This window comes from Hetaerina americana, unplaced genomic scaffold (genome assembly GCF_022747635.1).
Source record: "Hetaerina americana unplaced genomic scaffold, ioHetAmer1.1.p SCAF_6, whole genome shotgun sequence".
Lineage (NCBI taxonomy): Eukaryota > Metazoa > Arthropoda > Insecta > Odonata > Calopterygidae > Hetaerina > Hetaerina americana.
Genome location: NW_027287205.1, coordinates 16,388,483 through 16,401,565, shown reverse-complemented (window position 1 = coordinate 16,401,565; position 13,083 = coordinate 16,388,483). Strand labels below are relative to the sequence as shown.

Genomic DNA, 13,083 nt, shown 5'->3' with positions numbered 1-13,083 from the left:
TGTCCAAGGACAGCTCCAAGTCTTATCTCTACTTAGCACTGACTAATATCCTGAAATGCATACAATACCAATTTTTTCAGCCAAACAAGCCTCCTGCCTTCATGCTATGCTTATTCTCTTACCTTCCTGTTTCCCCTACTCAACATTCTGCTCCTTTCTGGTTCAGTCACATCCTTCTCAAAACCTTCCGCTCTCACTGCAGTATCTTCCTCCATCTGCTTCTATTCATTAGATTTCAACCAATAACTTTTCTCCACTCCCCATTGAATTAATTTCTTTGTCTTCTATTATCTATCCAGCTTAATTTTTTTCCATTTTTACTCCATAATGGTGCCAAGAAATGGAAAATATTGGAGGGTCAATTACATTGCATGTGAGGCATGGAATTCCCTACTTTTTAATATTGTTTTTTATCCCTCACAGGGCAATGATGGCAGGAAGATGCCCAGATCCTATTAGTTCAAAATTCAACATAGGCTCTGTGTATGGATCAGTGAGTGAGAGCTTGGAGGCTATGATGGAGAGCTACATGAACAGAGTATGCCAAGGTGGTCACACATCTGTGAGGAAAAAGGATGTTAAGAATTTGCTGTACTTGAAAGCAATGCAGTCCATCAGTCAGCCTGGTGATCCAGTCGGTCTCCTAGCTGCTCAGGTATGCACATGAGCTGGGTGAGCATATGGATAGTCTTTATGGAAGGTTGTGCTGTGCTTAAGGACTCTAAATGTAATGCTTCACTTCTCAGTGGGTTGTTCATAGATTGCATTGGTTGAAATACTACCTTGATCAAAAATTTCCCGGAATTTATTCAGAAAATTAAAAATACAAGTTTATTCATCTAAATCTATATTGTCCCCTTCAAAGTAATCCCCATCGACTGCAACACACTTATGCCAGCGCTTGATCCAATCCTCGAAACATTTTTTATATTCGGTTTTCGGTATGTCCATCAGTGCTTCCTGCGATTTTTCCATTACTTCCTCTCGGCTGCTAAAACGCGTTCCCCGTAATGGTTTTTTAACTCGATTGAACAGAAAGAAGTCACAGGGAGCCAAATCAGGTGAATTCGGTGGCTGTTGGATGGTATTTGTTGCATTTTTCGTCAAAAAATTACGAATAATGATAGCACTGTGCGACGGTGCGGTATCATGGTGCAAAATCCACGAGTTTTCTGCCCACATTTCTGGTCTCTTTCGGCGAATTGCTTCACGCAAACGTCTCATAACGCCCAAATAATACTCTTTGTTTACTGTCTGGCCTTCTGGCAAAAATTCATGATGCACTACACCGTTGTAATCCATGAAAACCGTCAGCATTGCCTTCTTTTTTGACTGAAAACGACGTGGTTTTTTTGGTCTCGGCTCATTTGGTGAACGCCATTCACTTGCCTGATGTCTGGATTGCGTGTCGTACTCATAAACCCACGTCTCGTCTCCAGTAATGATCCTTTTGATGAATGTGGGATCGGATTCAGCCTCGCAAATCATGTCTTTTGCGACGTCAACACGGTCTCTTTTTTGCATGAAATTGAGGTCTTTTGGCACCAACTTTGCTGCTTCTCGACGGAAACCCAAATCATTAACCACAATGTCTTGGGCGGATCCATAGGCAATGTTCAAGTCCTCCGCTATTTCTCTGATGGTTAATTTGCGGTTATTGACCAACATTTCTTTTACTTTATCAATTTTTTCACCGACTTTCGATGTCGATGGTCTGCCACTGCGTTCATCATCTTCGATTGACTCACGACCACTTCTGAACCGCTCGTGCCACTGGTAAACGACCGTTTTTTTTAGAGAATCGTTGCCGAAACACTTTTCCAACATTTCCAACGTCCGTGCGCCACTAAATCCGTTTTTTACGCAAAATTTAATACAAGTTCGTTGTTGCAAATTTAAATCCATTTCTGAAATTGTAAAAAATCGCCAACACACACAGAGATAGATGTACTCTTGGCTACGTAACTTTTGCAAATGTCAAGTTATGACACTAAGATTTAAAGGGAATATCAACAACAGATGTACCAATTTAACAAAAAAAACAGAACTCAAATCGGAACGATGGGAGCGCCACACGGTGGTTATTCCGGGAACTTTTTGATCAAGGTAGTATATAAAAATTGCTTTGATGGGCCCACTCCATTCTCAGATCCCTCGATTTTAGGCCAAGAATCAAGGTTCAAGATTGAGTGCTTCAAGAGTTGCAGATCGATTCCAGGGTGCATTCTGATCCTCAACCTCCAGGGCGCATCACTGGGTGCACTCTGTGGAGATTCTGACATTAATGTGCTTAAATTCCCGCTGGTGCAGTCCCGAAATGTGAATGCTAATAAACACACCAAATCAAGGAATTAGAAATAGAACCGCAGTCTGAAGTGAGCTCCAATTCTCCCTTCAAATGCTTTGGAGTGCCATGAGCACCAGATTGCCCTTTCCATTCCTGCATCCTTATTTTGAAGCATTTGAAGTACTAACTGCTTTGCCCTCCAGCCTGGTACACCTGGTACAACTGATATTGTGATACATGCTTGCTGCAGGTAGACATGAGAAGTTTGATGCACATTTGATGTGATAATTGAAATGGCAAGAAAAAGCATTGACAAGTACATGTATATTAAGCAGGGATTAGAACACACCCCTAGTGGTTCAAAACTCTGAGTGTAGCTCCCCAATGTCCTCTCTCAGCCCCTCTTTTTATCTCTATCTCTCACTTTTACTTTTACTTCCTCCTGTCAAACCTCCATTATTGACCTCACCATTATTTTTTCCCAGTACTGAAACATAAGGCTCATTTAATTTTAAACCCACAGACTGATGAAAAGTCCGTAATTTTAACTGTAAGGACCTCGTTTGCCAATCACTTATTATAAATATTATTATTATCACCTTGTAGAAGGAGGAATATAAATTTGTGGAAATGGTGATTATCCTGGAGTTGACCCTTGTCATTTGCCCCTCCTCCCAATGTGGTATTTGTACAGTGTTCAGTATGGTGTTTGGGTAATTGCTGCTTTTGCAGAATTGTGCCTAATCTTGGGGTTATTTTGTGTGTCACTAGTCTGTAGGTGAGCCTTCCACACAGATGACCCTGAACACATTCCACTTTGCGGGTCGAGGTGAGATGAATGTAACCCTGGGTATCCCACGACTGCGGGAGATCTTGATGGTGGCCTCAAAGAACATCAAGACGCCGAGCATGGAGATCCCGTTTGTGAATGGCCTGTCCAACGTAGTGAAGCTCTCAGAGGGCATCCGCCGCAAGTTTGCACGTGTGACGATGGCTGATGTGCTGGAGAGTGTTCATGTCAAGGAATACCATGAGGTCGACCCTCAGAGGTGGGCATGCTGACCCCCATAGGGATTATATCAAACTAATATCATTTTCAAATGTCATTTTTTGGTGAAAAAATGTGTTCTGTAATACTTCTGCCTTATCAAAAATCTTGGCCATGTTAGTGAATATTCTGTATTTAACATTTGTGTGAAAATTTAATTATTTTTGTAATATCTTGCTTCATTTATGGGAAATAATCTACGATAACCTGTAAAATTACACCTGAATATTTAAGGGGAGGAAGCAGGCATGCCTTCAACCCCTTGCCAATCCCCACCTCCCCATCATCTGGTCAGCAACCCCTTCTGCAACAGTTTCATTACATGCAAGTTCGTAGATGTTATGAGACCCAGTAGAGATCTATGTGTGTCTATTAGGCTTTTTGTTATTTCCTAATATATATTGGAAATCACTGTTGTAATAGTGAAGAACGTGTGTTAAAAATTCATCAATAGATTCAATAGTCATTGCCTTGTACCAAGTAAGGAGTGCCCAGAAATATTTATTTTTTTTTTAATTTTAAGTTGCTGTAAGTTATCAGTCATTTCAATGCATTTAACAAGAAACTTGATACATTTTTGTGCATAGTAAAAAAATATCAAATTGTAAAGTAGACTATACAAGTACTGGATTTAAAAAAACTTACTGTAAATAAGGTGCTTGTGTTGCATCATCATAGGATCATGGAATTTTGGTAATACTATACATAAAATGATCAAACTAAAATGTGCCTGTGTCGGCTGAATTTTAATCAGTAAAAATTTTATCCAATAATAACTTTATCTTCATTGTGACCTTTGTATGCATCGAAACTGGGGGACATAAGGAATATGATTCAAAATTTATATTAATTTGTTTTGCTTTGTGCCACCTTTAAGCAAGCTACAATGAAAGTGTAAGGCTATAATCAGATGGTTAACAATTAGAGAATTTCTAATAATGCATAACAATTCTTACAGTTTATTGTTGAATGCATTGAAATTACTGATACATTACAGCTAATAAAAATTAAATCTGCATGCAACGATACTTGAATTTGGTACATTCACAACCTTCTCATTACATTAGATTGTAATTTAACTATTGCAAGCAATGGCATTCTTAACATATGTAAGTAAACCACGGTTTTTATAAACTGTTCTATGTGTGAACTGCACTTAGAAAACTCATGATATTAAGCGACATCCATGCAGAATAATTCTCAATGAACGTGCCGAAAATTTTATCAAGTGAAAAAATGGTTAATCATATAAGTACATATTACTTGATAAATTTTTTCAGGAACATAATTATATCTTAAAGCAGGCTATGTGTGTATCTATTACAGACATTAAAAATCTCTGAATAACACAATAATGACCCAGAAGGTTTATAAGGTTAAAGAGTGGAGCTCACCGCATTTCTACCTAGCCCCATACAGTGTGCAAAAGTAATGCATAAACAGGTTATTTCCAAGAGGGGACAGTACCTTATACCATATGTGCTGCATGCTGTTTCTCAAGAAGATTTTGCACCCACAAAATTGTACTGCTTGGGAGAAGCTGAAGTTTCCCCAAGGTGTTGCCTGAAATATGTCTGGACCCTCTGATCAGTAACTTAAGTCCTAAAACTTTCTTTCTGTAAATAAATATCTCATATTTATGAGAAAATTATCACTTGTTTGCAAAAGCATTGATGTTTTCTTGGATATCTGAATGAACTATCCATTAGCTTCACTTGGATAGTGGGATGCAGCTTTCTTTATTCCCCATTTTGTTGTGTGAATCACATTGAACAGGCATTGCAGGGTAATGATTCACTAGTATTTAGGGTGTCATTCATTATTATGCTGCTGTCTGTATATTTGAAGTTTGTGAATGCACTTTCCTTTATTATCACTTGCTCACTCTTTCAGGGCCAACTGTTATGACATTCAGATGTGTTTCCTGCCCAAGTCTGAGTACCGGAAGCGATTCAGCGTGAAACCATCTAAGGTCATGAGGATTGTGGAGAAGCGCTACCTCACAATGCTCTTGTCCAAACTCAGCAAGGCAGCTGTGACAAAATCTATTTCGTGAGTTTATTTGTATTTCCCCATGGATTAGCCTTGAATGAAATGGCCCCAAAGAAGGAAGAGAAGGGTATTTTTAATGTTTTCAATCTTATCAATTTGAATACTTATTGCTGCTTATTGTTCATTTAGATATTATCATATTCACAAAGTGGTAATTCATTCTGGAAAATAAAGATTATTTTTAAAGTCTGGCCTTTAATATGTGGTTCGGGGATATCATAAGTTTATCCCAAATTGTTATTGAGAAGGGTATTTTTTTTACTTTTGAGTTTTGTTCACGTTTATCATAGGTGATCACTCATTCAAGTCTTGCCAAAAATGGTTATTGTTTTTTATGGACATCAGTGGCTCAGATGGCAAATGAAGCAGTGAGGTGATGGGCCACAAAAAAATCCCTTAATAGATTACAAACATTCAGTACATTTTATTTTCAATGAAAAAGGAAAAAAATCCACAAATGTCTCCTCACGGTTGTATAAAAAGTATCAGGAAATGTTTTGGGAAAATAAATTTATTTCAGGTATTGCTACAATGCCTCAAAATTTGTCGAAGTACATCCCTTGAGTGTCGGCACAAATTTGCCGGCTACTTTTTCATGACCCAATGGCTCTCTAGTTTATTATGGATTCCTGAACGTCCTAAAGGGTATGCATAACAGCTTCTTTGATGGCATTTAGGGTCCAAAGGTGATGCCCTTTGAGGGAGGTATTCACTTTTCAGAATAGGAAATAGTCTTCTGGTGCAAAGTCGGGATTGTAAGGGGTTAGGGAATCGTCGCAATGCCGTTGCAGCAGGTCTTCTCAAGCAGACTCTCGACTCTGCTCTTGGTCCTCCGTCAAGACCTTGGGGACGAGTTTAGCACAGATCTTTTACATAGCCAAATTTCCAGTGATAATGGTATACACTGTCATTTTGCCAATGCCAATTGATCTGCAATCATGCACACACTTAACAGATTATCTGAATGCAGCACTCCATGCACACATTGCACATTATTGTCAGTTCTTGATGTTGACAACCGTCCAAGTGGGGCCAATGCTCCATACTGTTGCGGCCATCTTTGAAGGGCTTGTGCTTCTTAAAAACTGCACTTGGTGATTTCAGCATGCTTTCATCCTTGAACACTTGGCAAATCATACCCAACGTACCCGTACCCAATATCCCCAGTCCAACACAATATTTGATGGCGTAGCATTGTTCATTCATTTGCTTTATTTTGCACTTGCACGGAGTCACTCAAAAGGGGTCCACTAAAAACATGATCCAGCCTGAACAAACGCTTGTAAGTGTGTGTGTGTGTGTGTGGTGGGTCTTGAAAGTCAGACCCCCCACCATCAAGGTGTGAGCGCACTGCAACACACAGTCACGTTACTTCACTCTTTTCAGAGCAGGCTCACCCTTTGCAGTCCACTGTTTTGACTGTTCTTTTGCCTCAAAGAGTGTAGTGGTGTATCATAGTTTCATCCACAGTTATAAATTGGTACAAAAAATTGACCGTCTTCACTTATACTGCTCCAATAGGGACTTGGAAATGTTCACTTGAATCCGTGTTCGATCCTAAGTGAGCAAACACAGCACCCGACGCACAGATAGCTTACACATGTCTAAGTTTTCAGTCAATATATGACAAAAGCATTCTTTCGATAATCCCATAGCCTCTACTATCTCTCTTCATTCAATGCCCATAGCCTTTGATATATCTTATTTGATGGTTGTCCAGTACCATTTAGTGAACTTTTCTGATGTTATTGGTAGTTGTTGCAATTTTAGGCTGTCCTGAATGATTATCATCAGCCAAGCTGGTGGGGCCATATTTAAATTTGGCTGCCCAAATTTTCACGCCTGTACTTGATGCTTATATTGCCTTACAAAAACAAATATTGAACAAATAGGTGATGGTTAAGGTGTGGTTGGTAATCTTTAAGTGTCATTATACAGGGTCGCACCCAAGAGTGGTAGGACTGATTTTTTTACAGGAATTTTATTGACGATATACTTACATCAACTTAATAATCTTCAAAGTATGCTCCTTGAGCTGCTACACACTTAGTATAATGTTGCTCCCATTCCCCGTACGCCCGCTGGAAATTTTCTTTGGGGATGCCGTTGATGACCCTCATCGAAGCCTCTTGAACGGCCTTTATCGAGTCAAAACGTCATCCTTTGAGCTGTCTTTTCATCAGGGGGAAGAAGAAGAAGTCCAGTGGTGCCAGATCGGGAGAATAGGGCGGGTGCGGCAACGTGGCGATGCCGTATTTTGCCAGGAGCTGTCTGACGACGAGCGCGCCATGGCACGGCGAATTGTCATGATGAAGCCCCCAGCAGTTTGCGATGGCCAGTCGGACTCTTTTCACGCGTTCTCGGAGGCGGGTGAGCACCTGCACGTAAAAGTTCGCATTCACAGTCTCCCCTGGTGGGACAAACCACATTCGTGTCCACATTCGTGTCGGTTCTTGCTGTCGACGGCCGTCCAGAGCGATGGTCGTCTTCAACGAGCTCCCTACCCTCTTTAAACAACTCGTGCCACTCAAATACTGTGGAACGGCTTAAGGCAGTGTCCCCATAAGCCTGCTTGATCATATCAAGGGTCTCAGTTGCCGTCTTCCCAAGTTTCGCACAAAACTTCACTGAATAACGTTGCTCTAAATTCAGATTCATTTTGTTTTTCGACGCGGACAAAAAACTTGCTTCACTAAAAACGGTTTCCTCACTCAACGACAGCCCGCAGGCGACTGAGGCTGGTGTTGGTCTGTTGCTAAGAGACCCCTCCACCTTACCCTGCCAGGCAGACCCCCCTCCGCCGCTCCGTTCGCGCCAGAGAAAATCAGTCCTACCACTTTTGGGTGCAACCCTGTATATAGTAAGAGTATTTTGTATCATGTATGTTCTTGTGTATGTATGTATGTGCATTGTAAGAGTGACTGTTGACCAGACTTGACCGTTGCCACCAGGACAATTGCCTAATTGCAATGAGATTCATATAATAATAATAAAAATATTTAATGACTGCTCGGTACTCAATTTTTACATTTTTCACAAAAACCCTCACAATGACTCACTCAAATGATTGTCAAACTATAACTGAGTGTCCAAATTGGCTAAAATTTTGGTGAGCACCTTCAATGGATAAAACAAACACATTTCCCAACTTTTGCTGAAGATTGCTGGTATCTTCATTTTGAGGGTAGAAACTTTTCATACTATCTTTATAAGGACATTAGTATTTGATATTGTGCATAGGCTAGATGCTGTTTCAGTGGAGGATAAGCAAAGTCTAAGAAAAGCCTAATTGTCAATTATACCAGCACAATTACTATTTATACTAATCTAACTTGATAACAGGACAAATAAAGAGCATTATTTTAATAATTTTTGTGGCATATTTGCACTAACTTTTTTTTTGGGATGCATTCCAAAGCTATAGACCATATGAGGTCGTTTGTTAGGGTGTCAATTAAGTTGTCTTTCCATGCTCTCCCAGCCTCTTCTTTGACAAGGGCAAGAGCAACTTGAGGTTGGGTAAGGGAGGTGAGGGGGAGGAGGATGATGCAGTGGGGGGGGAGGCCGCTACGGAGCCTGTTACCGTCCCAGACATGAATGAGGCTGAAAGCTCGGAGGACGAACTGGATGTGAGTCTGCCTTCATGAAATCCTACATTCCTACCTCCATATAATAATAATAATAATTAAAAGTGTTCATTCCATCAGTCAATACAGCTATGGTAATCATCAAAGTAAGTACGTATCATCATGAAAAAATGTTGATGAATAATGGTAAAAACTAATTACGAAAGATGTCTACGCATAGTTAAATTCAAATGGTTCTCTCATTAAATAAATAATTTGAATTGTGAAAGCATTTCTCTACTTGGTAAATTTTTAGTCCTCTTCTAAACGTCATAATGGATGAAACATTCTTTATTTCAATGGGCAATTACAGTAAACACTCAATTATCCATGGTGGATTATCAGTTTTGTCGATTTTTCAAGGAACTCCCTTCCCAGCACCTTGAAATATTAACAAAATACAATTGTAAAGCTAATTGAATGCTTTGAAACTTCAATATGTTTTTTTAAGGGTAAAAATTTTAAATATATTGGCGTTATTAAAAGTTTTTATTTTAAGAAAACTACTTGAGTGAAAACCTACTTTAAACTGTAGACCGACTAATAATAAACAATCATCTGTAAGTAATGAGGATATACTGAAATTTCAATGGGCTAGAAGTAATGTAAAATGACTGTGCATGTCAATGTGCCCTTGAGTCTAAATATGCTCGGACCATCTTACTTTTCTCCTTAGAATGTGTGGATGGTTTGATTGCAACACCAAATACAACTAAAAAAGGGCTACCAAAACCATGATGGCATTACAGTAACTATTTTTGTTTATTTTCCATGAAAAAACTTACAAATAAAACATAATAGTGCAAAAATGCTAAAAATATTAATTTCATGATTAATGGAACTACTTTATTCATATTTCATTCATAAAAATTACAACTTTGATACCACTAACTAAAAGGAACCCTCCATTGAGTAAGAACTATGTATAGTACCTTTATATTTCCTTTTGGTGTTCTCCAGCATAGTATGTGCATCTTATATTTGTCATAATCAATATTGATGCTTTTCACTTTGAATAATATAATAAATTTTTCCATGTTTTCCATGAATTAGGACTTTTTTCTCTGATCAACAAAACTAAGGCAAAACTCAGAATGTAATCTGTGAAGGACAATGGAATTCTCCTATAAATTTTGTATTTATTGCCTTAGTGGAACCTCGCCCAATGACCGTAATTCATTTCATAATCTCTCTCATATAGCGAAACAGTCATTAAGCAAAACAATTTTTTCCTACAAATTTATAAATTATTTTAAAATAGGGTAATGCGTTCCATGCTGAAAAAATAAAATAGGGTAATGCGTTCCTTGCAGAAAAAATAAATGATGTGCAAATTTTCAAAGAAAATTGTGTGTGCATTGTTCTGGATTGTGAATCATCTTAATCTTTTCTTATACCCCAGAGTGAATCAGCCTGGAATGAGAGGGATTTGGATGGTGTGGTGGCTAATGTACTGAACTCTGAAATAATGGGGGCTTTACTTTTAAATACCTTTTGCTCATTATGTGAATTACATACTATCTGAAGTGCTCATTAAGCAAAGTTCCATTGTGTTTGATTGAGGTTTTTTGTATTTGCGGTTTCGGTACAAAAATATTCCCTCACAAGGAAAACATTGAAAAACCACGTCATGCCCTTCAATTATGATAATAATAATATTTTCATTGTTCACTGGCAATGCATATTGTAGGAGTTGTCAAACACAAAGAAAAGTACAAAGAACAGGTATATTTCATCACTATGAATTTGCTTAAAAAAGAGCATACACCTTCAAGTATGTAATTGAAACATTATACAGTATAATTACTTGTAATTCAAATATTCATTCAATGAATAATAACACTTAATTAGGAGGAGGTTCTTCAGTTTCAATTTGAAAAAGCATAATTCATTACTCATTTTTAATGAGTGTGGTAATGTGTTCTAAATTTTGACTCCCATATCCATTGGGCTTTTTTAGGAAATTGCTGATTTCCGTTAACTTATGTGGATGTGGTGATGATTTCTTTTTGAAAATGAGTGAATATTTGGCATTTATATGTAATGCCTCGGAGACAAAATTAGAATAATGCTCAAGATGAAATACCTCTAGAGACTCTATTTTGCAGGACCCTAATGTTGTACATCGCAGTGTACAGTTTAGTACACAGATCATTAACATGAATCATTGAATTTTCGGATATGCAATGGGATGTAAAAATGATCACATAGATATATGATAATAAAAAAATGGTGATGAAAAGTGATCACCTGATCCCGTAGATATTTTTTGTTTAGGATTGTGTCTGAACGCATTAATTATTAAATGTTCACATTTCCTTGTGCACCCAGGCGGAGGAAGATGCTACAAGTGCTCACAAACGAGCCCGCCGAGGTGACAACCTGGAATACGAAGATCCAGAGGAGGAGGTTGAAGCAGAGCTGCGGGAGGAGATGCAGGAAGAGGAGGGTGAGTCAGTTGGAGGGTCTGCCACACTGCATGCCGTGGAATGCCCTCCTAACCTCCCCTTGTCCTCATTCACTCAATACCTCGCTCACCATGACAAATCTCTGATCCAGAGAGCATGTGATGTGGGAATATTGTTACCTGAACTTGTTAACGAAATTACTTGTGATATTTCAGTCAGGCTGACCACTGGAGCACTCAAATGGGAATTGATTTTTATATCAAGCCTTTGGTTATGATATGTTGTAGGAAGTGACCAACTTGCTTGGCTTTTCATAACAAATTACCTGTGATAATCTCCCTATGCCTGGCTCCCATGCTGCCAGCAAGGCAAAACACAACATCCTTCCCACACATCCAATTAGTGCTGTTATAAAAAAATTCTACAATAAATTCTCAGGAATGAACTCGAACAATTCCTAACCTGAAAGTCGTAATGATTTTCAACTTAGATAATCTTCTATCAATTTCTCCGATCCAGAGTGTGTTACTTTCCCATGAAAAAGCTGGCACTTGCTATATAAGATACAGCAAATGAGAATTCAAGCCCATAAATAAGTATGCAAATCTAGTTAATGTGGGCCAGAAGAGAGAGAGGGAGGGAAGTATCCAAGAATAACAATGAGAAGAGCAATAATCTGGAATTGGGGAATAGTTGAAGTCTTTTTTACTGTGAATGTAACTGAGCATATGTGATAGGCTTCTGTGTTACCTCTGCTATCCTTGTGAATCTTAGATCTCCCCATGCTCTGGGTTCAGCCCTGTCCAAGTCAGAGATTCAAGGATGACTTGAATTAGTAGAGTAAGAGTGGTAGGAACAGGTAGCAGGGCTCTTTCTCTCCGCTGCCTATTTTTCAATGGCTGATTGGTTTTCATTAGGGATTCAAAAGATGTTTCCAATAATTATTGGGATATAAGCAATGGATCTCATGCCAGTATTTGCGCCAATGTTGCTTTAGTTTTATACCTTCCTATGCTGTGATTTAATTTATCGCACCTAATGCAATTCATTTTCATTTAAATTATTCCAGGTTGTCTTAGAGGGCTGCCTGTATTGATGTGAATAGCCTCTGAAACCTACTTGATGTATATAGGTTGTGGCAACATAACTTCCTTTTTCCAAGTGCAAAAGGCTTTCAAAAAAGGAAGTTATGTTGCCGCTCCTTGCATATGCTCACCTCAAATGTGCACCCTTCAGGAAAATTTTAATGGATAAGTTAATTGGTTGTTTCACTAGGGTGATGATTTATTTCCTTGCATTAGTTATCCCTTATTTTCTTTGCTTTTTCTGTTTTATGTACGAAGTTAACAACGTTAGTCTTGTTTGGGAAGGTGTAGGTCCTAAATGGAAAAGCATATTTTTGACGACACAGTTTAGTGGGACATGGTTGATATTTACTAGGACATAACAGTAGTATACAAGTTAGTTATTGCTTATTGATTTTTGTATTTATCACCTTTATGCTATTCAGTCATAATGCTTGTCATCTTTTTGGGACAGTTTTACTCCAGTCCTCATTGGGGAGGCATATACAGGCCTGTATTTTATGACACAGGTTTTTTGAGTATGGTTGTTCGTTACAGGAATGTACAGTTCATCAATTTATTCCCTGATCTTTCTCAT

At 38.5% G+C, this 13,083-nt stretch overlaps 1 protein-coding gene across 2 annotated transcripts in view; it reads left to right on the top strand.

Moving 5' to 3' along the window:
* Polr1A (RNA polymerase I subunit RpI1) overlaps positions 1 to 13,083 on the top strand; it is an 81,006-nt gene that overhangs the window by 55,048 nt on the left and 12,875 nt on the right. For both annotated transcript variants that reach the window (XM_071593799.1, XM_071593798.1), the window contains 5 exons: positions 424 to 655; positions 3,059 to 3,336; positions 5,229 to 5,387; positions 8,869 to 9,016; positions 11,345 to 11,462. In XM_071593799.1, the coding sequence (XP_071449900.1) occupies positions 424 to 655; positions 3,059 to 3,336; positions 5,229 to 5,387; positions 8,869 to 9,016; positions 11,345 to 11,462 (935 nt within the window). The remainder of the gene's footprint in view (positions 1 to 423; positions 656 to 3,058; positions 3,337 to 5,228; positions 5,388 to 8,868; positions 9,017 to 11,344; positions 11,463 to 13,083) is intronic.